A 26285-nucleotide genomic window follows, 5' to 3' on the forward strand; every position below is an offset into this window, starting at 1 on the left:
TAACGATCGAGGCTGAAACCGGAGGCGCGCGGGATCAGAAGAGAAACAGAATCGAATCGGCTATGGCGAAAGTAAACCAAAAGCTCTCGCGTCACCCGCAATGATGGAACAGCACAGCACAGGGCAGGGCAGGCAGGCATTGACCCGCCAGCGCTGCCGTGCCCCGCCGAGCGTGTCGCGTAGGGCTACGCACAGGCACAGGCACAGCTAGCCTGTTGCCGATAGCCCCCTCCCAAAGGCAAGGGCCAGCGCTAGAGTACACGGCAACAGCGCCCGATGAGACAAAGCCTGCCCCTCCTCCCGGAGAGAGGCAGGGCAGAGGCAGAGCCCGGCTGGCTGCAGCGACAGCACAGGACGCGCGCGCGGGCAGGCCAGGGCAGAAAGCCGCATGCATGCGCCGCACGGAATGGAACAGCGATATCAGAATCGTAGTACGTACCACGTACGATAGAGAATGGATGGATGTAACCACACGGCGACCGGAGCGCAAAGCGAGGCTCGAGGGCCGAGGAAGAAGAAGAGGAAAAAAGGAAAAAAGACGCACTGTTGCTTGCTCTTCTCCCCTGCCGCGGCCGGCCGGGTGAGCAGCGGCCGTGCATGTTACTACAGGCTAGCTAGCGGCAGTAGAGCTAGCATGCAGCCGTGGCCGCGGGCCCGCCGTGCTCTGACGCCATGGCCGTCGCGGCCTCCTCCGTCTCCGTGCTCATCTGCTCTGCCACTTTGACTTATCGTCGCCTACTACGTGTTGCGTGCCCATCTGCTCGCTCAGGCTCCTTGAACTACGGGGTAGTACGTTAGCTTCGGCGTCGACGTCGTCGTCGCCCACTCGCCGTCCGGCCGGTGCGCGCCTCGGCTAGCAGCATGAGCCAGCGGCGTAGGCGAAGATCTGGTGCACCACCGTGGCCACCTCGTCCGCCGTCGACACCTCGCACCCGTCCTCCATCTGCGCGGTCACAGGCACACACGGCATTAGAAGCAATCACAAATTACCGTAGAAAACCACCCTACACGTCGGGGAAACATGGCACTGGCCACTGGGGATACGTACAAAGATTGTTAGGTCTGGCATGCATTCATGCATGTAGTCACTGACTCAGTGTATTTAGGTTGTTTTGTTCGTTTGATCCATGACAAGAAGAAAAAGACACGGGACGAAAGCTGGGGCTTGTAACCACGTAGTTGTCGATTAAGCAGAGCTGTCTGTACGGTCTACCCGGCGGCGTCCATCGTATCCCAGACGCTCCAGCTACATACTCCAACCTACACCATCTCTAACGGAAAAGTGTACGTACGTACGTACGAATGGCCACTGCCGATCTCGCTCGAAATCCCACGCCACGCTCCAGTCCATCCGCAAAAACGGCGACTTCGCTTTCCGCAGGCAGGTACCACACACGATGACACGCATCATGCATCATGGAACCCAGACACAAGTGTAGCAATCAGTTTTGTCAATTTTGATTCTAGCTTTTTATCCAACGAAAACCAAGACTCATTTGACTGTACTCAGTAGAAGCAGCAACGAAATTCGGTCTATTTTTGAATTAGCTAGTTTTTCTCAAACCTCGTTCAAATTTCTAAGGGCGTGTGTTCAACTGTTGATCAAGCTATGGACCAAAAATAGGTAGCCTTGTTTCCTAGTAATCAAATGGTTAAGGCAACTATCGTCTGTAATGAGAACAAAATGGCGACTATTCATTTGCGGCAGTGAAATGCAGTGAAGAACGAAAACGCTGGAGCAGGAAAGCAACGGGCGGCCGGTTAAAGTTGAGTACAGTCAAGACGGGACGTTAACTGGTGTAGCTTTGAGATGACTACCTTAAGGTTGAAGCAGTAGACCACGGCGTCGTGGCCCACGGAGGTGACGGCGAGGTGCAGCACGGCCATGCGGAGGTTCTCCATGGCGGCCACGGCGCGCACGAACCGCCCCGGCCACCGCCTCCCCGCGACGCGCACCCGCACGTGGCCCCCCACCGCGGCCATCGCCTCCACGTCCACGCCTCCGCCGACGCCGCCGGCCTGGGAGAAGCTCGTGTACTGCGGCGACACGAACACGCCGTCCGACGCCGCCGTGGCCGCCGTCCCCACGGGCCCCTCGCCGCGATGCGCCGCCGCCAACGCCTGCAGCGCCACCAGCTGCTGCTCCAGCTGCTTCACGTAGTCGATGGCTCCCCCCACCACCGTCGCTTGGTCACCCTAGGGCGCATTCATTGCAAAAGTACGTAAGACCGGGGAGGGTTCTTGCGGCGACAAATTAATCTCATTTGATGAGTGCGCCATGGCTTACCCGTGGGATGTAATCGGAGGGGATGAGGGTGCGGAGGGAGGCGAGGTGGTCGTTCATGAGGCGGCGGCGGTTGCGCTCGACGGCGATGTGCGTCATCCGCTGGCACTCGGCCTCCTCCGGCTTCTTGCGCTTCTCCGGCGGGGGCGCGCGCGGGCGCGTCCGCGGCCGCTTCCTCCGCTTCGCGGCCAGCGCCTCGACCACCGGGGGCGCCGGCAGCTGCGTGACGCAGCTCTCGAGCAGGTCGACGTCGGACGCAGCCGGCCGGCACGCGAAGCCAGCGGCGGCTCCGTAGGACTCCCGCTTCACCCCTGGTCCGCCGTCCCCCATGGCGGCGCCCTGGAGCAGCGCCAAGAAAGGCACCTGCGCGGCGCTGGCGCTCGCCGCCGCCTGGTCCGCCCAGCACTGATCCATGACCACCACCACCACCATGAGCCGAGAAGAAGAACCGGCAACAGCACAGGGAGGAAAGCAACACGTTAGCAAGAAGAAGCAACCCCGGCAACGCCATAAAAGAGACGCTACGACGAGGCATTGAATGGCGCGAGCGTGCGCGGACAGGGCTAGTTAGGCTAGCCATCACCAGGCCGGGCCATTGGAGCAGCACTAAACTAGAGTAAACGCACGCAGGGGAAGGGAAGGGAAGGGAAGCTGTCATGCCGAGCGAGCAGTGGCAGTTAAGACGACGCTCGCTCCATACCAGAGACCTGGAATGGAAGCTGGGCGCGCGCGCGCGCACGCACGCTCAATTACTGAGGCGAATTGAAGGGGAGGACGGAGGTGCGGGGCTTACCAGGGAGGTGATGATGGGGCCTTGCAGCTGCATCCTCTCCATTACTGTTAGATGGAGCGTGTCTCCACACCGAACAGGGGTGGCAATAACTGCGCTAATGAGTAATGAGCCCCTGGGGCAGCGAGCGAGCGAGCAAGCAACAGCTCCTTCTCCTCTCTTGCTGCTCCTCTTCTCTTCCTTCTTCTCCAGTGTAAGTGGAGCAGCTCTACTGTTGCAATAAATATGGGCTCCCCTCCCTCCCTCCCTCTCCACTCTACAGCTGGTGCTACTTGTAGCAGCAGTGGCAAGGCAAAGGCAAGGGAGGGCAACAACCTAAGATAGGGGACGGAGGAGTTGTCTCTTGTTGCATGTGTGGGGGTGAGAGGGAGAGAGAGATGGATGGATGAAGCTGGTAGGCCATGGCAATGGCAGGAGGGATTAATTTGAAGCGATTGATCAGTGTAACAAGGTAATGAGTTATTGACGGTGCAGGCAGCGGCAGGGGACTGAGGAGGAAGAGGGTATGGACCGGGGATTGGCGCGGGGGCTTTGTCCGGCCCGAGGACAGCGGCAGGCGACGGGTGGGGGCCGGCAGCTCCGCCCGCTTTGCGCCCCTGGCTTGGCCGCCGTCCAGGTCTCTCTTTGCCATAGCTTCTACTCGCTCCGTAAGAAATATAATACTAGCGTTTAGATCACTAAAGTAAGCCAAAAGATAGAAATGAAAGCTGATCCCATAGAATGAGATTAGATCCCGCAAGCGAGCTATTTATACCGAAGCTTACAAGAAGCAAAGTTGAAACGGGAACGCGCCGACCCAAACGAACGACGCATTTGTCCGTTTTTTGTTCGTTTGGATTGGCCACCCGTTCGGTGTCCGACCCAAACGAACGTCAGCAGTGCACCCAACGCGTCGATCCATATTTGCCGGTGTGACCGGCTGACCTCCATTTTCAATAAACACTTTGCATATTTCACAAGCAAATACTCCCTCCGTTCCTAAATATAAGTCTTTCTAGAAATTCCAACAAGTGACTACATACGAAGCAAAATGAGTGAATCTACACTCTAAAATATGTCTACATACATCTGTATATTGTAGTCCATTTGAAATGTCTAAAAAGACTTATATTTAGGAATGGAGGGAGTATATAGTTTCACAAGGAACCATAGTTCTCACAACCAAATATAAATCACAGTTTTACAAGCCTGAATATAAATTAAATTGTTCTCACATAGTTTTAGAAGCCAAATAAAAATGATACATCTATTGGTTGCCAACCTGAGCCCACATATTCTCGACCAAATCATTTTGCAGCTGCATGTGAGTTTCCCAATCATGCATTTCATGATGTAATTGGGTGAACTGTTCAAACGTTGCCGCTCCTTCATGCTCAGGCACAACATTCTCACCCTGAAACTGAAACCCTTAATCGTTGATACGTTTCGAACGCACATCTTCTACGATCATATTGTGCATGATCACACAACCAGTCATCACCTCCCACAACTTCTTCGTGTTCTAAGTCCCAGCAGGATACCGAACGATGCCCCATCGAGATTGCAAAACACCAAAGGCACGCTCGACGTCCTTCCTAGCACTCTCTTGCTCTTGAGCGAAGCTTTTCCTCTTCTCTCCAACAGGGTTGGGGATTGTCTTCACAATAGTGGTCCACTGAGGATAGATACCGTCACCTAGGTAGTATCCTTTATCGTAGTTGTGGCCGTTGATGGTAACATTCACCGGTGGGCTGTTGCCTTCGACAAGCCTTTCAAACACCGGCGAGCATTGAAGCACGTTGATATCATTGTGTGATCCGGCCATGTCGAAGAAAGAGTGCCAGATCCAGAGATCTTGAGATGCCACGGCCTCAAGTATGACAGTGCAAGCCCTGACATGACCCTTATACTGCCCTTGCCAAGCAGAAGGGCAGTTCTTCCACTCCGAGTGCATGCAGTTGATACGTCTCCAACGTATATATAATTTTTTATTGTTCCATGCTATTATATTATCCATCTAGGATGTTTTATATGCTATTTTATATGATTTTTGGGACTAACCTATTAACCTAGAGCCCAGTGCCAGTTTCTGTTTTTCCTTCTTTTTGAGTTTTACAGAAAAGGAATACCAAAAGAAGTCCAATGACGTGCCAATTTTTGATGATTTTTATGGACCAAAAGAAGCCCCCGGAGTAAAAGAGTTGGGCCAGAAGAGTCTCGAGCCATCCACGAGGGTGGGGGCCGCGCCCTACCCCCCTGGGCACGTCCCCCTATCTCGTGGACGACTTGGAGACCCCCCCCCTGACGTGAGACCTACGCCAAAAATTCCTATAAATACAGAAACCTCCAGAAAATAACCTAGACCGGGAGTTCCGCCGCCGCAAGCCTCTGTAGCCACCAAAAATCAGTCGGGACCTTGTTCCGGCACCCTTCCGGAGGGGGGATCCCTCACCGGTGTCCATCTTCATCATCCCGGCACTCTCCATGACGAGGAGGGAGTAGTTCACCCTCGGGGCTGAGGGTATGTACCAGTAGCTATGTGTTTGATCTATCTCTCGTGTTCTTGATTCGGCACGATCTTGATGTATCGCGAGCTTTGCTATTATATATAGTTGGATCTTATGATGTTTCTCCCCCTCTACTCTCTTGTAATGGATTGAGTTTTCCCTTTGAAGTTATCTTATTGGATTGAGTCTTTAAGGATTTGAGAACACTTGATGTATGTCTTGACGTGCTTATCTGTGGTGACAATGGGATATTCACATGATCCACTTGATGTCTGTTTTGGTGATCAACTTGCGGGTTCTGTGACCTTGTGAACTTATGCATAGGGGTTGGCACACGTTTTCATCTTGACTCTCCGGTAGAAACTTTGGGGCACTCTTTGAAGTTCTTTGTGTTGGTTGAATAGATGAATCTGAGATTGTGTGATGCATATCATATAATCATACCCACAGATACTTGAGGTGACATTGGAGTATCTAGGTGACATTAGGGTTTTGGTTGATTTGTATCTTAAGGTGTTATTCTAGTACGAACTCTATGATAGATCGAACGGAAAGAATAGCTTCATGTTATTTTACTACGGACTCTTGAATACATTAATCAGAAAGAATAACTTTGAGGTGGTTTCGTACCCTACAATAATCTCTTCGTTTGTTCTCCGCCATTAGTGACTTTGGAGTGACTCTTTGTTGCATGTTGAGGGATAGTTATATGATCCAATTATGTTATTATTGTTGAGAGAACTTGCACTAGTAAAAGTATGAACCCTAGGCCTTGTTTCCTAGCATTGCAATACCGTTTGTGCTCACTTTTATCATTAGTTACCTTGCTGTTTTTATATTTTCAGATTACAAAAACCCATATCTACCATCCATATTGCACTCGTATCACTATCTCTTCGCCGAACTAGTGCACCTATACAACTTACCATTGTATTGGGTGTGTTGGGGACACAAGAGACTCTTTGTTATTTGGTTGCAGGGTTGCTTGAGAGAGACCATCTTCATCCTACGCCTCCCACGGACTGATAAACCTTAGGTCATCCACTTGAGGGAAATTTGCTACTGTCCTACAAACCTCTGCACTTGGAGGCCCAACAACGTCTACAAGAAGAAGGTTGCGTAGTAGACATCAGCGGTCTATGCTGCCAAGCATCCCTGTGAAGCCCCTGCTGGCATTCACCGCCAACAAGCGGGCTGTATCTTGAGGAGTTAGCTTTCTCAAGTACTCAGGGCCAAACACAGCAATCACAACGTTGCAGAACTTGTACATGGAGTCTAGGCATGTAGACTCGCTCATATAGACGTACTCATCAATGAGATCACCGGGCACTCCGTATGCAAGCATCTGGACGGCTGCAGTGCATTTCTGATAAGAGGAGAAGCCAATCTTTCCAAGGGCATCATCTTTGCACTTGAAATAGTCAGCGTAGCCGACCACCCACTCTCAAATACGGTCGGAAAGATGCCTACTCATACGGAAACGGCGGTGGAATTTATGATGTTTGAACAACGGGTTTGTTGTGTCAAAGTAGTACTTCCAAAGAAGGAAATGCCCGCTCTCTCGGTTGTGATTCAACGGAAGGTGCCCCGGAATGGAGCCACGGAACAACGGCCGCTGGCTATTGAGGTGGTTATGGACCAACACGGCAGCCAAGATCTCCTCCTCTTCATCGGATGAGGAATCGTTGGAGTCGCAAAGGAAATTGTGGAAAAAGAACTCGTCGGCGGAGTCCATTTTCTACGTTGGCAAACTTTCGAACAGCTTGCGGGCGTCGATGAAGGTGCCGGCCGGTGAAGGGAGTCGCGCCGCCCTCGGACCAGCTGGCTGCCCTGGCGGCGTCCGACGAGCATGCCGGTGTCAGGACGAAGAAGTTCGCGGGGCGGCGAGGCGGCTTCTTGGTCGCGGCTGTGTCAGGGAGTGGGGATGGGCAGCTTTCGGATCCCCGACGGTGGGACGGCGGTGGCGGCGTCGTGGGAGGTGGCGGCGTTGTAGGGGGATGTTGCGGCACCGGCAGCTGGCAGAGCCACCGGAAAATGGGCGACGGCGGCGACGACGAAGGAGGCGGGCGAGGGTTTGCTGTTGGAATGGGAGAGGATGGCCAATGTGCCACCGACTAGCGGGCCAGGTGGGAGTAGGCGGGCGTCGCACACGTCCGTTTCGTGTCTGCGCCGACACAAATAAGGCTCAAAATAGGGCCGGGAATAGGTTGGCAGGCGAACAAAAACTGATGCGCGTTCGTTTGGGTCGGCGCGTTGGGTCGACCATTTTGTCCGCGCCAACTCAAACGGACACGCAAGGACGAAATGGGTCGCCGCGCTAGAGTTGCTCTAAATGCCCTTATATTTCTAAAAATAGGGTTTTTTTATGAAGAAAGTAAAATCGCGTTGTTCTGTTGGAAGTTGTAACACGCGGCTTTTATTTAGGAAGGCCAGATCGCATGTGTTTCATCCCGATATGAAGTGGTGTTTCCAGGGGACGTTGAGTTAGGGCAAAATGGATAAATTTGACCTAAGAGCGAAACTATTTCACAAATTGAACCGTCGGTGAAACTAATTCACCAGCTGACCTTTTTGTGCAGCGTCCGATAATAAGGCGCTGCACTCTACAGAGCGACGCCTTACTGACAGGCGCTGCATGCCTAGCTAGCAAGGCACCCCGGGTTCAGGCCCGACCCTACCCCTGGTCGTGCGGCACCTAACCGACGGGAGCCATACTACCATCTGCAGCGCCTAGACGAAGGGCGTTGCACAATGAATTAAGTCGCCGCGGCCTTGCCCTCCCCATTCGACCCACCCATTCGTTCGTTCCAGTACTAGAGAGCAGCGCGGCGGCAGCTATCTGCTCTCCCCCTCAATCCCCTCTCCAAAATCCTTCTTATCTAAAGTTTTCGGCCGTGGATTTCTTCCCTAGTTCCTCCTACAAGGTAAACTCGTCCAATCCCCTTCCTTTTATCCGTAAAATTGTTCACGTTTTTCATATTTGTGCAAGTTTGGGTGAAACCCTTGATTTGCTTGGATTCAAAATTTATATGTTAAATTGAAATAGTGTAGTGTGATTTAGGATTTCTAGATGATTTGCAATGGAATCCTAATGTTGTTGATTTGTATTGTCAATCTTGGTTCCATAGTAATTTGTATGTATTTATGGAAAAGAAGTCACATAGGAAGTCATATTTGGTTGTTGAGTATTAGAATAATATTTAATCCTAGTTTGCTCATATTTTATTCTTGAGTATATATGGAAAAGAAGTCACATAGGAAGTGTTTTAGAAAGTCACATAGAACTCTAGTTTTGTTTAGATGAATATTCCTTTTTATTACATATGTCTGATTGTTGTTTATTAATGTTGAGTACTAGATAAGTATTTAAATTTCTTTTAGTACCTATTGGAAATGATGCTTCCGTAGGAATTTGTCTTTATATATGAAATAATTCTCGCATGTAAAATAATAATAGTAAGTGTTTTAGTTTTCGAATATATGTTTATTGTTTGAAATATGGAGGATGGTGTGGTTTCTTGACGATTACTATGGCGTTGAACACCGGGCCTATAGGATGTCGATGAAGAAGGAGGTAATAATCGTACTAGTTGGTATTTTGTAGTATGTGTTTATTTCAAATAGACACGCCTTAACAGTCGGACTTGCTTGTTTGCGGAAGCTTTTACCTCTGAAGGTTAACACGAAGTCCAAAGCCCTAACATAGATAGCAAACAATAACCCTAACCCCAACTTAGCAAGAACCATAACCCTAACCCTAACATACTAAAAACCCTAACCCAAACCCCTTCATGACAAGAACTATAGCCCTAACCCTAACATAATAGGAAGCCTAACCCAAGCAAAATGGCAAACAATCATCTCACATTTCCATTCAAATTTAAAAATCCATGAAGAACTAGGGTTTTCCTAACCCTAGCAAGAATTGAGCAATGTGAGCATTTTTCGGAGGAAAACGAGGGGATCGGAGAAGATTTCCTTGAGGGAGGGACTGGGGTCCAAATCCACGGACAAAACCTTCAGATTCCAAGGATGGGGAAGGATTTGAGAGGGGGGAGAGAGGAAATCGGGGGGAGAGCACAATCTGTTGTGGGGTTGGGGTGGGGGTGCGTGTGGGGGGTGGCTAGGTGGGCCGCACCTAGCTAGGTAAGTGAATGTGCAGCGCCTAACGCATAGGCATTGCACTTGACAAGTGTGACGCCTTTCATCTAGGCGCTGCTCATGGTAGTGTGGCGCCTGTCGGCTAGCCGCTGCACGACCAGGGTGGGGCCGGGCCTGGACCCGGGGTGCCACACTGGCCAGGCATGCCACGCCTGTCAGTAAGGCGCTGCACAAAAGGGTCAGTTGGGTGACTTAGTTTCACCGACGGTTTAGTTTGTGAGTTAGTTTCGCTCTTAGGTCAAATTTGTCCATTTTGCCTTGAGTTAGTATATCCACCTGAATGAACAGTGAAATGTAAAATGTTCAAAAAAATGTTTAGTTTTTATATGGCAAACATTGTTGAATGCTTCCCTTGCATGCAAAGTTTCGTAAAGTAAAAACATTACTAATACTCCGGGCAGAAAAAATAAAATTGATGATGCAAATTGCTATTTTAAAGCATTTAGAAGCACTATTTGTTTTTTCTTGAAACCTCTACGAATGTCATTCCATCATGAAACTCTGCACACATGTAAAACATTCGCCAATGCTTGTCACAAATTAAATCCGGAATTTTTGTAGCTATATTTCGCATTTAACCACCCAGGAGCAGGACAAGTCTTATCTTGTAGCACCTTTTTTACGGTAGATCTTCCACCAATTGCACCCATTACTTCGAGGGAATCCACCGTGGTGTTCTCCGAAGATAGTCCCCAAGAACACCAACAGAGGGGAAAGGATAGTGTTTTGGTGCTCGGGCTACATGGCGCCTTTTTTTGAAACATTCAAAAATCACGTTTTAAAGTTTTTAAAAATTCTGAAAAAAATCAATATTGACATATGAATGTGTACAGATGTATAACGTTTCATCAAAAAATACATTGATTCGTGAGCTTCACAAAAAAGTGAAAATCATTGGTTTTATATAGTGAAGATCGAGTGCACATACTGTTCATTGTTTCCAATGTCAAAGATTTGCCTTTTTTTTTGGGAAAAAAGATTTGCCTTTTTGTGTAGCCCGCATGTCAGTATATTTCGTCATGAATTTTTGCAAACATGCAGTGTACATCCGTATGATACTGTGGATTTTTTTCAGAATTTTTGAAGCACTGCAACACTAGTTTTGTATGTTAAAAAAACGAGCTCCATGTACCTCGAGTACCAAAACAAATTTTCGGTCTCAAGAGTTTATATAATTTTTTTTATTATGGTGTCTCCAATTGTAGCAGGCCGACGGTTCCATTCCCGCCGCAATCTGGGTGTACGGTGGCTATGACGGTGGAGCCGACAAAAAGAGACACACCACGCGAGGAAAGAGGAGGGGAGGCGGAGGAGAAATTTTTCTAAGAAGTGAAGTTGGTTGCTCAAATTTGAATGAGAGGGGCAAAGTTTGAGTCTTAACTCCTGAAATTTTTATGGAGATAACTGTTTGAGTGATCTCACCTTAGGGCATCCCAATGTCGTCCCTCAAAACACCTGCATACGTCAAGACCGAGCTGTCCAAAAGTAGCTTGCCATCCAATGTGGGCCCCAATTTGTCTGCGGACTCGTTCGTATGCCTGAATTCCTACAAACCGGCCGCAAACTAGGGGGGGTTTGCAGGGTTCGGGCCACCGCCACATACGCGTCCGCAAATGTGGTCCCACCCAATAACATCTCGCATGCTCGCGCCCTCTTTTGTGCGACCACACCTCCACTCCCTGTGCCACATTTTTTTTGAAACAAGGCCAAAGATTTGCCATTTTCATTAATTAAGAAGAAGGTTTAGACATAAGCCGCAAAATGGGAAAATAAAGTTCTACTCTCACGACATAAGTAGGCTCAAATGCTTGGCTCCAGCAAGCGCCCAGAGGTGGGCTTCCTCCTTGATTCTGCTGACGATGATCGCTGTTGGAGCGGCTGTGTTGCAAAAAATTCTTGCATTTCGTTCCTTCCAAATTTCCCATGAGACCAGCATCATAATCGAAGCAAGGGCCTTACTGTGTTGGTGTCCCGCGCCAACAGCCTTGATCGTGCAAGCTCTAACCGAATCCTCGTTCGCCAAGTCAGTGGCGTGTAGTCGTGTATGCCAAGCCAGACGGTGATCTCGTTCCAGACTCGAACTGAGAATCGACACTGAAATAACAGGTGGGCTGCAAACTCTTGCACTTGTTTGCGGAGGGGGAAAAGGCCACGGTTAGGCCATCCGCTTCGTGTCAGTCGATCTGCTGTCCAAACTCGGTTCTGAAGAACTAACCAAGCAAATAATTTGCACTGCGGAGGGGCTCACATCTTCCAGATCGTGGCATTGTTGGGGCTATATGTTAGGCCCGCAAAATGCGCCAAGTATGCCGTTGACGTCGAGTACTCCCCCATTTGTAGTGAATTTACATGATATAGTGTCCTGCCTATCATTTCTGAGAGTAACATCAGCAATCATCTCCCGAAGTTTAGCAAACTGTTGTGTATGTGTCAATCATCTCCCAAAGTTTAGCCCTTGCTGGGTGTTAATCTGGTGAATCCAAGAGTTATTGTCCAGAGCCTTACTAACCACACATGCCTTCCTTTTTGATATCTCGAAAATCTTAGGTGTGATGTCTCTGGGCCTAAGACCATCAAGCCAAGAGGATTCCCAAAATTCAGTTGTCTTACCATCACCGATGAACATCGTTGTGGCCGCCGCAAAAAGATCCTTATCACTGTCAGTACATGGCGTACCCATCCCAGACCATGTTTTGGCGGATCAGCTCATTCGAACCAAAGCCAACAAAGACGTAGAGCAGAAGCCAAATTTTCCAGGTCTAACACACCCAACCCCCCATAGATCTTGGGCTTGCACATGAGGTTCCAGTTAACTTTACATTTGCCTCCCGTCACCGTATCGCAACCCGCCCATAAATAGGCGCGCCTCAGACTATCAATCTTTTTGCTAACTTCAACCGGGAGGTCAAGTGGTGTGAGGTGGTATATAGCAATGGCCGTGAGGACTGCTTTGACCAAGACAATGTGCACTGGTGTTGCCACGTGCATGGCCGACCAGGGGGTAGTTTGGCAGCCACCTTATGCTCCAAGAACTTAAAATGAATTCACTTGAGTCTCTTAATTGACAGTGGAAGGCCAAGATATCACATTGGAAAGGAGGTCCTGACTGTAGGGAAGGCCTAGAGGATGTCATCAAGATCGATGTTGGCACATCGAATGGACGCCACAAGGCTTTTGCTGCAGTTGGTGACTAAGCCAGTAACATCGCCAAAGGAGCTGAGAGTGGATGCATCCTGGCCCAGAGCAGACGTGACCGGGTACTGGAGCCGGCATCGAAGCAGCGCGCCGCCTGCGATGCATCTGCTCGATCTCCGCACAAGTTCAATGCTGGAGCGACATGACTGCTTTGTACCGCACTGAAGCCGTCTGCCCATCTCTCGTCCTACCAGCATTAAACATGCACGGCGGCCGAGAAATCCACTTCGGCTCAAGCATTGAAACAGACCGCTGCTTGGCCTAGCCGACACAATGAATTCATGCCGGACAGATCCCGACGTCGGTCGGGTGCACTCCTTCCGGAATGGCGGAGGGCAATGCGGACTGCCATATCCTCCTCCATCCCTCAGGAGACGACACCCCATTCAACAGTCCCGGAGTGGTCTGAGTCAGATCCGCTGCCTGCCATGCCGGAGAGGGCCGGAGACCGCTGGAAGGGAGCTTGGGGTGGAGTGGGGTGGAATGGAATGGGTAGGGTTTGATCCGAGGAGCGGATGGTGGGATGGAATGGGATGAGCAAGCGTGGGCCGGATTCGATGTGACGGACGCACCCGAACCTCCCCATATCCACCCTTGATTTGAGCTGGATATGAGGTGCGTTTGGGGCCGGCATGAGACGTCCGTCTGAGTCGAGTTTTCTTAACATACTAGTGGCCCGACCGTACGAGGGTTCGAGGAGTCCAATTGTAAATGTTCTTAGGCCTCGGGATAGCACTGCGCTACAGTGCTAAAGACCGGAAGGATGCCCTCCTCTTCCTCCCTCCCTCTAGTGTATACACGTACGCTTTAATTAAAGGAGTGAGATTGATTATCGGTCTCCACGCTCTTGTACGTACGTATATAATGTACTGTACTAGTTTGGAGTGCTGCCAAAGTACGTAGCATCTGCACGGTCCATATACACGGCAGAGGCATGTGGGCGATCGCACATACATACAGCGAACGCATGATGGATGGACATCGACGGATGAATCGGACCACTTGCGTCTTGTATTCTCTGAGGAAGCCCGATCCGATCGGTCGATGGCTGCATGCACTGCCCTCATGTGGCTACCCCTACCTGTACGTACTACATATAGGTTTGTTTTAGCTTCTAACTAGTATATGCATGCCAGCCGGTAAACTCCAGACGCATGATGTAACTTACAGTATCATCATATCAGTACGTACTTGCTTAGCTAGTACCCCTCTATATAGCTAGGCAGATGCGTAATGTCACGGTACATGTACATCAAGATGGATCCATTTTACTCGTCGTATTTTTGCATTCATCATTACGTTTCGTCCAGGTTTCAGTTGATCATCAACGCGGAAAAAGAAGAGGTTTATTGCCCTGGCCATACGCTCGGTGCGATCGAGTGTATGTATGTATGTATGTAATGTACGTACGTACATATATATGTACGGAAGAATCACGAAATTTGCCACACACGAATTAAATCCCTCTTGTCTCTGCTCCCCGATTTAGCACTGTGGACCGACACAACCTCCATCGCCGTGTCCAGGAGTCAACACATCTGATCTGGCGCCGGAGCATCAACATCGAACGACTCCATCCATGGTCGTCGTACATGAAGTGAGCCGTACCAGCAGTACGTAGGCCCCGTGGAGCGCGATGTGCGACGTTAACCTGAGCTTAGCTAGGAGCACATGCATGCATACGCGCGTACCAACCGGGCGAACGGCCAAAAAATATAAGCACAGGTTCCGCCGTTGTGCATGCATGGGCTGACCAGCGCGTGGATGGAGGGCCGGAGAGAGCGCGGGTGCACGGGAACGGAAAGGCCAAGACTTTTTGGTACATGCACATGCACGGAAGAGATGGGTCCTGGTTCCATCGCCGGGGCGGAATGGCAATGGACGTGACGCGCCGCGCACGTCGTTCTTCCTCTTTGCGTGCCGTGTGCTTCTTGATTTTTTGGGCCGTGCGGAATGGCAATGGAATGTGATTTTTTTTTTCTGATTTTCTTCTTCTAAAGTTTGAGCTCGATCAATTAACTAACCCAAATGATAAGTGCCACGTGTTCCCGACGTTTTTTACAATTAAAGTTGTCATTCGAAAAGAAAAATAAACCAAAAAATAAACTAAAACTCGCCATCCGAAAAAGGAGTTGCCATACTTGACAACTAAAGTTGCCTTCTCGCGTCACTAAACTTACCATAAAAAACGTCTGAAGTTGTCGTGTATTCATGCCATACGTGTGGCACTTATCATGCACCAGATACATCACACACATCACTCCGAAGGAAACCTCTCCATTGTTGCACATTAACGTCACTGTCATCGTTTCTCTCTAAGCAAGCGACGCTAACTTCGTCGCAAATGACTGCCAATTAAGCCCGCACCACATAGGATGTGAAAAGACACATGAAGATCCATGATTACTGAAAAAATATGCTTATTTATTGGATCCAATTTGCAATGGATTCGACGGATTGGCCGCCTCCCCATGTGTTAAATCATATGGAAAAACTGGGCACCCCGAGGTGCAGGTTCTTTGTGTGGCTAGAGCATCTGCATTTGGACTTAGCAAATCTGTCACCCTTAAACAATCATGGACGCGTCCGGTCAGTGTCCGGGGGTTTCCGTTTTGAGACTCTATTTGTCCGCCCGTGTAGCCATGCTCCTCATTTTCCCCTTATATGTCCGGTTACTTGCCTGTGATTGGTGGAGATGAAGAGAGAGAAAGAAAAGAAAGAATAAAGAAAGAGAAAATGTGGTCCGGGGTGGGCCGTGTCCTACGTGGCGGACTGACCGGGCTTGTCCGGGTGCATCCGCATGCCCTCGTATCCTCCTCATATTTGGTCACAATATGAGGGTATGCAGACAACGCAGACATATAGGGATATGAGGGGTCCAGTTGAATCAGATTTTTGCCATCTCTCTCTACTTTCGGGTCACTAACCGTGAGCGTCCGCGGATGTTTGAGGAGGATTTGAGGGGGGGGGGGGGGGGGGTGGTATTGTAGATGCTCTTAGTCTTTCAAAACAAAGTTTGGTGAGCTCTATAAAATTGACTGAAATTGCGGCCTTTGCCCGCTTTGCAAGTGGAAGAGAGAGTCGGCCTTGCGCCTGCTCTTCAAGTGTCGCTATTCCATCCAGATTTGGAGTTCAATCTAGTTTTTTCCTAGTTTGGTGGATTCATATATCGCAACCTGGGACCAACTTCACATGTTTAAGGATTGGTGGCAATCAATTTCCTCGGAGAAGGATGGTCGTCACAAGGCTACCCTTTCCATTGCTATGCTAGTGGCTTCCAAGATTTGGACTTAGCAGGATGTGAAGCTATTGAACAATACATCACCAATGCCATCAATACTTGTTAGTAAGATCAAATGAGACACATGAAGTTGGCCTCAGCAAGTCAAGTCCTCAAAGTTTATTTTGTTGGGAGAGTAGGCTTATGTCTTTTTGCCTCGACCTTGTGTCAAGGTATTCTCGTTTAATTCACGCGACATTCCTTTTTTATTAGTGGAATGGGGCAAATCTTTTTGTGTCTCTTTCATAAAAATAATCACATTTTGTCTAATAACAAGTGGTGAAACCATATAGTGATGCGGTAGCTAACCCGATGTAGGTGACTACGGTTCGAATATTCCATCTTCTTCCTAAGTTTGCACATCCAGTATTTTCATTGTAGTATTTTGTTTCTACATTATTCAAGAATCTATTTTTATGTAATCCACATTCTAAAGAAAAATATTCCTTAATATTTTGAGGGTTTATCAGATAACATGCCCTTTTTGCATTTCCTACTGAGCTACCTATTTTATGTCTACAAATCCCTCTAGCAGGTGTTAATAGCTATTTCTTTGCTTTCACAATTAGCCGTATCATTTGAATTGTTGTAATGTAACTGTTGGATTTGCTAGCTAAGTCCACCACTAGTCTTCTGATATGAACAAGGACAACATCTTTTTTTGCATAGAGGAGAGCCTCGTCACCCTACAATATGCAGCTCTACGAGGGTTTTAAGTCACAACACATTGAGGGGGGGGGGGGGGGAGGGGGTAAGTCACACCGCATTTAACTGTGATATGTTTGACATCTTGATAAGAGTATTTTTGTTTCCTGTAAAGTTCTCACATGTTTTGAGTATGATGCAAAATCAATATATTTGCAATATTTAAATCAAATCAACAATTCCGGTGGCAACACATGTGATCTCCCCAAGACATGACTCTTTGTTTACATTCGAAGGTGGGAATGGGTGAGAGGTAGTCTATCCCTGGCTGGGATGAGAGTCTAAAGTTGTATTCTTCTTCAGTGGAAGGCTCTGGGAATCCCTCTTTTAGTTGGCAAGGTCAATCTAGCAGATTTTTCCTCAAACTAGACAATACCCCACCCGTTGCCGTGGAATTAGATATTTAATTTCTAAATATTGCACAAAATATAAATTCAACTTTAAGATCTAAATTATGCGAGGATTTCTGTAGACACAACAAAGCAACAAAAAAATTGAACTTCTCTAAGTTAAATGTGGTGGCTAACTGGCTATCCACTATGCATTTTGCAAGGTAGAGAAATTCTCATAATAAGATCATACGGATTTTACTTGATTACGCTAGCAAATCCAATGGCTATAACAACTTGGATGATGTGGAAGAATGCATGCATAGGAAAATATATTTTTTGACTTGTAGTGGGGTTTGTCTATATATAAAATATTAGCTATATAGATAGCCCTGCTCATTGATTGTTGGTATTTGGATTAAAAAGTGGAAAAGGCATGACATGCATAGAACTGTTGGCCGGGTGCTAACTTATTGCCTAAATTCCGCGAAGCTATAAGTTGCTAACTTGACACAATTTGTGTTTTGCAATGCATATATTCATAGATACTTTTTTATTTGATAAAATGGCATAATCTGTTATATAGTCTAGATCCCAAGTGCATTTGAGATGGCATATAAAATAATCAAATCTTATGTGCCTAAAAGTAGAATTGACATTATTTTTATGATTGTCGATGATTACTATGAGCGATACTTTTTCAAGACCAAGTACAAATCATGCACATGTTGCCAACTTATTATTGGCTGCAACTTGACACACATTTGCCAATAGTTTAATTAATACTACAGAAATTTCTATAAATATGCTTAAGATATTTGTTGGATAGTAAGATTTAGATATCTCATCCGACAATATTAAATATATATGAACACATGCGCATACACAGAATTATATATGTATACATCATATAATTTGTGAATCATAGAAAATAAAAATATTTTTTACAAAATACAATTTAAATCTAAAAGCATTTTTTGTTATGTAGACTATAATTGCATAACAAAGAACATTGTAATTGATATATGGAAATATTATTGTGTGGTTAACTATGTTATCCACTTAACCCAAAGTTATACTCATTAGGAATATATTATGATAAAATGAATTTAAGTAAGTATATATTTTTAGTATAAATAGTACATATACTTCAGCTTGGTTGAAGAAGTCTCTCAGCAAAGTTGCGCACTTTACCTGACGAGTTTTGACGTCGTGAGGATATTGGTCGCACTAAAATACTTGAAACATAACTATTTGATACATTATCTTGCAGATACAAATACAATCATAATTTAGATATCAGATCTGTCGCTTGTGAATGTGGAGTCTCTAATGAGTATGATGTATAATCATGGTTGGAAACTAGCGCTAGATGGTAAACCACTTTTTAAGGGATAGACAAATGCTTCATTCAAATACTCCACAAATATGGCGTCTTTATGTCTAATCATTTGGAATTATAATAAACAAGTCATGGATGATTTAATTTATCACGGTATTGGGTGCACTGATAACATAGAAACTAAACTTCTGTCTACGTATATGCCGATGAGTTGTGGCATAGATTTGGAACTTGATGACTTAATGATAGCCATGGATTGAAGCCATTGTGATGGAGCTGTGAGCGAAAATAAGATAAAGCAAGCAATAGTAGGTATGTAGAGGGTAATAATTGGCTTACAGGGTAAGTTCAAAATATCTTATGTGCCTAGATTGTTTGATTAAGTTTCGAGTGCCATCTTCAGATAAGAATTTTTTTAAGGAATCTTGCACTTTGGTCACATCGGTTGGTTGGGCTGCCGATTTTCAATATTCATCAACAAATAAAAAACATGAAGGAATTCACTGGTATGCATTTCTCTTTATTTTACCATATTTCAAATAGCGTCAGCTACCATCGTTATTTCATTTCTTTGTTGTTCTTTTGATATCTTTAATTGACACATATTTTTATTTTGAAATTTTCTAGAGATTTATTATCATTTATTACATTTTATAATTTTTGTTTCTTGTTATGACGCATTTAACTGTGATATGTTCAACATCTTGATAAGATTGTTTCTGTTTCTTGTAAAGTTCCCACATTGTTTTGAGTATGATGCAAAATCTATATATTTACAATATTTATAAATCAAATCAACAATTCCGGTGGTAACACATGTGATCTAGTTTTTCTCAAATAACAAGTCCATTGTTTTTTCGCAAAAAAAGAAGAAAGAAACAAGTCCATTATTCTTCTTTTTTGCGAGTAACATATCCATTCCACACTGAGCAAATTGAAATAGAGTCCACAAAACCCAATCTATTAATTAAGCAGAAGGAAATTTCTGGGTTAAATAGCGGAAAACAATGTGAAAAACGTTTGTAATACACCTAAACTGCCATCAGGCACATGAGCGTGCACATCAGAACATGGCACCACGGACCAGCCTGACTAGTGACTACCAACACACACTCCACACACGACAGATACTCTATACGTATATCAGAGTTTGCATATGACAAAGGGGCTTGTATTTATACCATGTACGGTACATGTTACCATGAAAAAAAAAACAAGAGTTGGCCGGACTTGCGGTCCGAACGAGCGAACCTAGACGCAGGGCAGAAATGCCGAAATCAATCTGACATCGACATTGACCGGACGGAGGAAAACAATTAAGAATGGTCATGATCAAAGCCCTGGCTGTGCACGGATGCGGCGGTACGCGTTGATCGGGGCCCGGAGAGCGCGGGTGCACGGGAACGGAAAGGCGAAGACTTTGTGGCGCACGTACTGTAGTACTACGGCGGATGGAGCCGCAAGTCAAGCAACCCAGCTGGTGCGCGTGCAGTCCACGTAGTAGCACCCGGCCGGAAGACGCGGGTGTCCGCCGCCGGAATGGCAACCAGCGATCGACGGGTGTGGCGCGCCGCGCTCTCCGGTGCAGGTCAATCCTCTTCGCCAGTGGCCGCTTTGTCATGAACGCCGGTTCGAGCAAAGGCGATTACTCCGGCCTGCTACCTATCAGCCCGTGCATGGCTTATCTGTATGCTATCCTGTGTGACATGAGATGAGTGAAAATTTGGCAGCAAATCCAGACCCGGACTGCGACGGTAGTAGAAAGGCCTTACCCTCTCCCGTGCATTTCAAACGTGCGATCGAGCTTGAAAGTTGGGGCTGGACTAGCGTGCCGGTCAGAGGGCGCGCGGGACGTGACACGCACGCACGTACCGTCGACGTTGGCACTGTGGCACGTACGCGCAGCGTGACACGAGGCGCAGTAATGGCAAAGATCCCCGGGGCCCGAGCCGACGCAGGCGGCGATACGGCGGGCGCGGGGACATGACGGGTGCAGCTGGGCAATCTCGTCGCCACCCGGGCTCCGGACGGGGCGTCGGAGCGGAGCATGAGCTTGCGTCGCTGCCGCGGTGATTACGAGACGAGCCTGCTGGCAACGCGTACGTACTTTTGGGCCAGTCGTCCGCCCATGCATGGATCTTCATCAATCCAGAGGTTGACAGCCCAACCCTTTCCTTCACTCGTTCAGCACCTGCCTCCTGCTCCAGCAGCGACGTCTTTTCACTGCGGCGTCGTACATATGTTTATGTTTCGCCACACGGCGTGGGGTTTTGACCAGGGCGCGTGCTGCCCGAGGCGTGTGCACTGCGATGTTGCAATGTGCTTCCATTCCTACGACCACCTGCGTTTTATTACCAGCGAGTAGCTTCCAAAGTTTTTCCTGTGTAAAAAACTGTGGGTGTGGTCAACTCTGCGATTTGGCTTTACCGCATGCCCCCAGCCCCAGCAGTACGTGCGCACCAGTTTTTTTTGGCGGGCTGGCTAAGCGTCCAAAACGATGGGCGCTCCGTGTCGGGCATGTACGGACCACAAACATGTTCCAAAACTCTGGACGCCGTAGCAGATCTCTCGCCTGGCTTAACTGGCATCTGGTAAGTAAAACCACTGCACAAAATGATGCCTGGTGAAGCTGTAAATTAGTTACAGGAGGAGAGCCGTAAGGCCGTGAGAGAGTAGGTGCTCGGTCCAGTTCTGTCATGCATGTATACGTAGTATGTCCATATCCAGAAGGATTAAAAACAGACCAAGTAAATCGCATGTTTCGTCGCCAGTCAACGGCGACGCCCCCAACGGGTCCAAATTTACCAAGGTCCAGTCAATGGCGTGCCACCAGCAGGCCTACCACCACCTCTACTGCAATCTTTCGGGAGTCAGGGTACGAAACAAAAATAAATACAGACGACGATGACCACCCGTGCATGTGCATACATACTACGTATACATACACGGGTACAGCAGCATTCCCAATAAAGCAGCTAGCAGGTACTACGTATGGAAGAAGAAACAACACGGCCGTGGTCGAGTTTTTCTTGACCTATATATCCTGTGAGTGCGTGGCAAGGCCTGAATCCACGTAGAGCTAGAGCTAGACGAAGCGACGAAAAGATGGCAGACATTGCTATCTATGATTTTTTTTTTCTCGAAAAGGAGGCGTACCCCGGCCTCTGCATCTCTTGATGCACACAGCCATTTATTAAAAATAAGTTCCCCAAGGTTCCAACAAGAAGTCTCAAAATGAAACAAAAGGTCTTACTAAACAAAGAAAAGCCACAAGCGGCCAAAAATAAAAATCACAACCGGCGCCATAAAGACTAGGAGACTAAACGCCTATTCTATTATTGGACCGCCATCCAAACCGGTTGTACGTATCCCGTGCAACCATCTCCCATCGGCTGCACCCAATATCCATATGCTCCTTGTGGTCTGCACGGCTGAGTAATGACCACGTACGGATCCAAGTAGACGCTCTGAAGATGACCTGCAAAAAGTTGGTAATGGTTTGTATGTTAAAGGCAACGCCATTGCGACAATTCCATAAAGACCAAAGTAATGCACATGCTCCCACTCGGATATGTGCCGTGGACTTTGGCTCCACTCCAGCCAACCAGTTATCAAACAAATGTGATATCGTGAGAGGTGGAGTTATGTTGAAAGTAACGTGAATAGTTCTCCAAAGCAGTTTAGCAAGCGGACATTTGATAAATAAATGTTCTATTGTTTCATCCTGATCACAAAAGCAACATCTTTTACTTCCTTCCCACTTACGCTTAGCTAAGTTATCTTTAGTAAGAATGACACCCTTATGCACAAACCACATAAATACTTTTATCTTCAAGGGCACCTTAACTTTCCAAATATGTACCGTCCTCGGGATAGTCCCGGTATTAATCAAATCCGTGTACATGGATTTAACCGAGAAGACTCCTGACCTGGAAAGCTTCCATTGCAAAGTGTCTGGTACATCCGAAAGGTTAACCTCCATTAACCGACGCACAAGATGTAACCATCTATCCCAACGCTCACCTATAACAGACCGCCTAAACTGAATATTAAGTGGAATGGAACCCAACACTGTAGCAACGGAAACCTCTTTCCGTTGTGCAATGTTGTATAGGGATGGATACTGCAAGGCCAGCGGTGAATCTCCTAACCAAGTATCCTCCCAAAATCTAGTATCCCGTCCATTCCCGACGATAAATTTAGTCCTGCTGAAGAAGGCTACTTTCGTCCTCATAACCCCTTTCCAGAACGGTGAGTCAGACGGTTTTGCCATAACCTGGGCTAGTGTTTTGGCATAGAGATATTTGTTACGCAATAGCTGAGCCTAAACTCCATCTCTTTCTATCGATAAACGGTACAACCATTTGCTGAGTAAACACCTATTTTTCACCTCCAAATTTTCAATTCCCAAGCCTCCCTGGTCCTTTGGCCTACAAATTACATCCCATTTTTCCAATCGATACTTATTTTTGTTCTCATCAATTTGCCAAAAGAATCTAGATCGATAAAAATCCAATCTTTTCCGTACCCCAACCGGGACTTCAAAGAAAGAGAGGAGGAACATGGGCATACTTGTAAGTACAGAATTAATAAGCACCAATCTTCCTCCATAAGACAAAAGTTTGCCCTTCCAGCAACTCAGCCTCTTTTCAAACCGATCCTCGATACATTTCCATTCTTTATTAGTGAGCTTGTGGTGATGAATCGGAATCCCTAAATACGTGAAGGGTAACGTGCCTATTTCACACCCAAACAACTGCTTGTAAGTTTCTTGTTCTTCTATGGCGCGTCGAAAGCAAAACAGCTCACTCTTATTAAAATTAATCTTCAACCCTGATAGCTGTTCGAAAAGGCAAAGCACTAACTTCATGTTTCTGGCCTTAACAAGATCATGTTCCATGAAAATGATAGTATCATCGGCATATTGAAGAATGGGCACCCCACCCTCAACCAGATGTGGGATAAGACCACCTACTTGACCGTCCTGCTTTGCTCTATTAACAAGAACAGCCAACATGTCAACCACCACATTAAAGAGGATCGGAGACATCGGGTCTCCCTGTCTCAATCCTTTTAGCGTCTGAAAGTACTGACCAATATCGTCATTTACTTTGATGCCGACGCTGCCTCCTTGTACAAATGATTCGACCTGCTTCCTCCAAGCTTCATCGAATCCTTTCATACGCAAGGCCTGCTGTAAGAATGACCATTTCACTTTATCGTATGCCTTTTCAAAATCCACTTTGAAGACCACTCCATCGAGCTTCTTCGAGTGAATTTCGTGCAAGGTCTCATGAAGAACGACCACTCCCTCGAGAATGTGTCGACCTGGCATGAAGGCAGTCTGGGTTGGTTGTACCACAGAATGGGCAATCTGAGTCAGACGTTTTGTGCCAACCTTTGTGAAAATCTTGAAGCTCACATTGAGCAAACATATCGGCCAGAATTGCTCAATGCGAATCACTTCCGCCTTCTTTGGTAACAACGTGATAGTACCAAAGTTAAGCTTAAAAAGCTGAAGGTGGCCATTAAACAGATCCTGGAACATGGGCATCAAGTCGCCTTTAATAATACCCCAACATTTCCTATAGAACTCAGCTGGGAATCCATCCGGACCAGGTGCCTTATTATTTCGTGTCAAACACCTCCTTCTCAGAAAAAGGTGCAGTGATCACTTCGTTCTCTTCATCCCTCAGTTGAGGAATGTCGTCCACCATGCTCTCATCGAGGGCGACATAATTCTCAGCTGGGGCCCCAAACAGATTTTTATAATAGTTGGTAATATACATTTTAAGATTTTCATGACCAACAATCGTACCCTCATCTTGTTCAAGTTGAATGATTCTCTTTTTCCTATGTTTCCCGTTGGCAATCATATGAAAAAATTGAGTGTTGTTATCACCTTGAACAACCTGGCGCACTTTCGCTCTAAGTGCCCACTTCAATTCCTCTTCTCTAAGAAGCTTTGCCAGACTAACCTCAACTTCTCTTTTAGATACTCGCTCATCCATATCCAGCGCAGTGCTTTCAGCTTTTATGTCAAGGTCATTGATAACCTTTAACAATCTTTCTTTCTCTTTTCTGTAAACTCCACTATTGTTCTTAGCCCATCCTCTCAAGAACTGTCTAAGATGTCTAATCTTATACTGCCACCGATCAATATTTGACTCTCCCCTTTGTTCCGCCGCCCATTCCCTTGAGATCAACTCAAGGAAATCCTCTCTCTCGAACCACGCAGTTTCAAAAGAGAAAACATTCTTTCCTTTTTGTGGTGATAAATAGAGTATTAATCATCTTTCCTTTTTGTAGCTTGGCCAAATTGGTCTGGCAAGTGGTGATTTGTGCTTTTGCACTTTCCTAGACCTCTAGAAGTAATCAATGACCATATTCCCTACAAATCAAAGAAATATGCTGTCGTGTGGAGGGGTCATCATTTGCTGGGCAATATGGAAAACTAAAAATAAGGCTTGCTTTCTGACGATCCTGCTACAATGGTATATAACCTGTGCTATTACCTGAAGAGTTGAAGCATTTTACAAGGAAATCAAGATCACAGAAGAGCTGAGCTTGGCGTGGAGAACAACAAGAGGGTGATGGAGGAATTATTTGGTAGAAGTCCCGGGTGAAATCTTTTGAACAGGAGAATTGTCATGGGATAAGATTGATATCTTTTCTTGCCTTTCCCTGAGGAGTTCTGGTTTATATTCACTGGTGGCCTCCTTGTTCAGTTTGATTGTGCGGCTCTTTTTACATAATATAGCTTGTTTGATGCTCAGATATTCAATTCAGTGTCCGGACTCATCTAAATCCGGTGAACAGTAAAATAAAAAAATAAAAAAAATCGGATTCTTTTATGCAAGATGATTCAGTGCGTCAGGTGCGTGCAGAATTTCGTGGCTAAATGAGATTTGAGGAGCTCATGGTAAAGGAGACAAAATGAGCTCCGAACAGTCACTAGTAGAAAAAGGGCCATTTGTCCCGGTTCGTAAGGCCCATCTGTCCCGGTTGTGGATCCGGGACTAAAGGGTCGTTACTAAAGCCCTAGGCCTTTAGTCCCAGTTCTTACACAAACCGGGACAGATGGGCCTCCACGTGGCCGCTGCGGCGAGCCCAGGCAGGAGGGCCTTTGGTCCCGGTTGGTGGCACCAACTGGGACCAAAAGGCGTCCACGCGTCAGCAGCTGGCAGGAGCTGAGTTTTTTTTGAAAGGGGGTGGTTCAGGGGTTTTGGGGGTTAATTTAGGTTGTTAGCTAGCTAATAGAGAGAAGTGTCCTCTCTTATCTCCGTGCTTGGTTTACCAACGCTACTGCTATGCCTAAACATGGCTTAGTATGAAGTGAAGGCAACATGTGGTGCATGTCGAAAGTAATACTAATCCTAACTTGATCAAGTTTGGATTGTACTACTTTCGACATGCACCACATGCATGTTGCCTTCACTTCAATCCAATCCATGGTCATTTCACCCACTGATATATAATAAATCTTCATGCTCGCATCATGCATCATCATAATAACAAGTCCTACTAATCATCATCATACAAATTATACTCGTTATTAATAACAAGTGATACGATCATCATCCTCATAGTCATCGAACCAACCCTACTTAATTGTTCTTAGCACATGATCATCAGTATTAGGTAGGACCTAAATACCCTCTTTAAGGTAAAATAGCATAAAACAATATAGACCCTGACTCTCCATTATGGAGA

The 26285-nt window shown here is 46.8% G+C and overlaps 2 protein-coding genes across 2 annotated transcripts; both read right to left on the reverse strand.

Moving 5' to 3' along the window:
• Positions 1–420: 420 nt before the first annotated feature.
• On the reverse strand, positions 421–3345 carry LOC109736591 (transcription factor bHLH57). Its single transcript, XM_020295802.3, has 4 exons — positions 3078–3345; positions 2288–2689; positions 1819–2196; positions 421–943 (listed from the first exon to the last, which is right to left on the reverse strand). Exons 1-4 carry the CDS (start codon positions 3117–3119, stop codon positions 854–856), a joined length of 912 nt encoding a protein of 303 aa, XP_020151391.1. The 5' UTR covers positions 3120–3345; the 3' UTR covers positions 421–853.
• Positions 3346–7471: 4126 nt separating this feature from the next.
• LOC141022023 (uncharacterized) lies at positions 7472–24583 on the reverse strand. Its single transcript, XM_073497900.1, has 4 exons — positions 24218–24583; positions 24037–24111; positions 23438–23916; positions 7472–7724 (listed from the first exon to the last, which is right to left on the reverse strand). Exons 1-4 carry the CDS (start codon positions 24581–24583, stop codon positions 7472–7474), a joined length of 1173 nt encoding a protein of 390 aa, XP_073354001.1.
• Positions 24584–26285: the final 1702 nt, after the last annotated feature.

Source organism: Aegilops tauschii, chromosome 4 (genome assembly GCF_002575655.3).
Source record: "Aegilops tauschii subsp. strangulata cultivar AL8/78 chromosome 4, Aet v6.0, whole genome shotgun sequence".
Classification (NCBI taxonomy): domain Eukaryota; kingdom Viridiplantae; phylum Streptophyta; class Magnoliopsida; order Poales; family Poaceae; genus Aegilops; species Aegilops tauschii.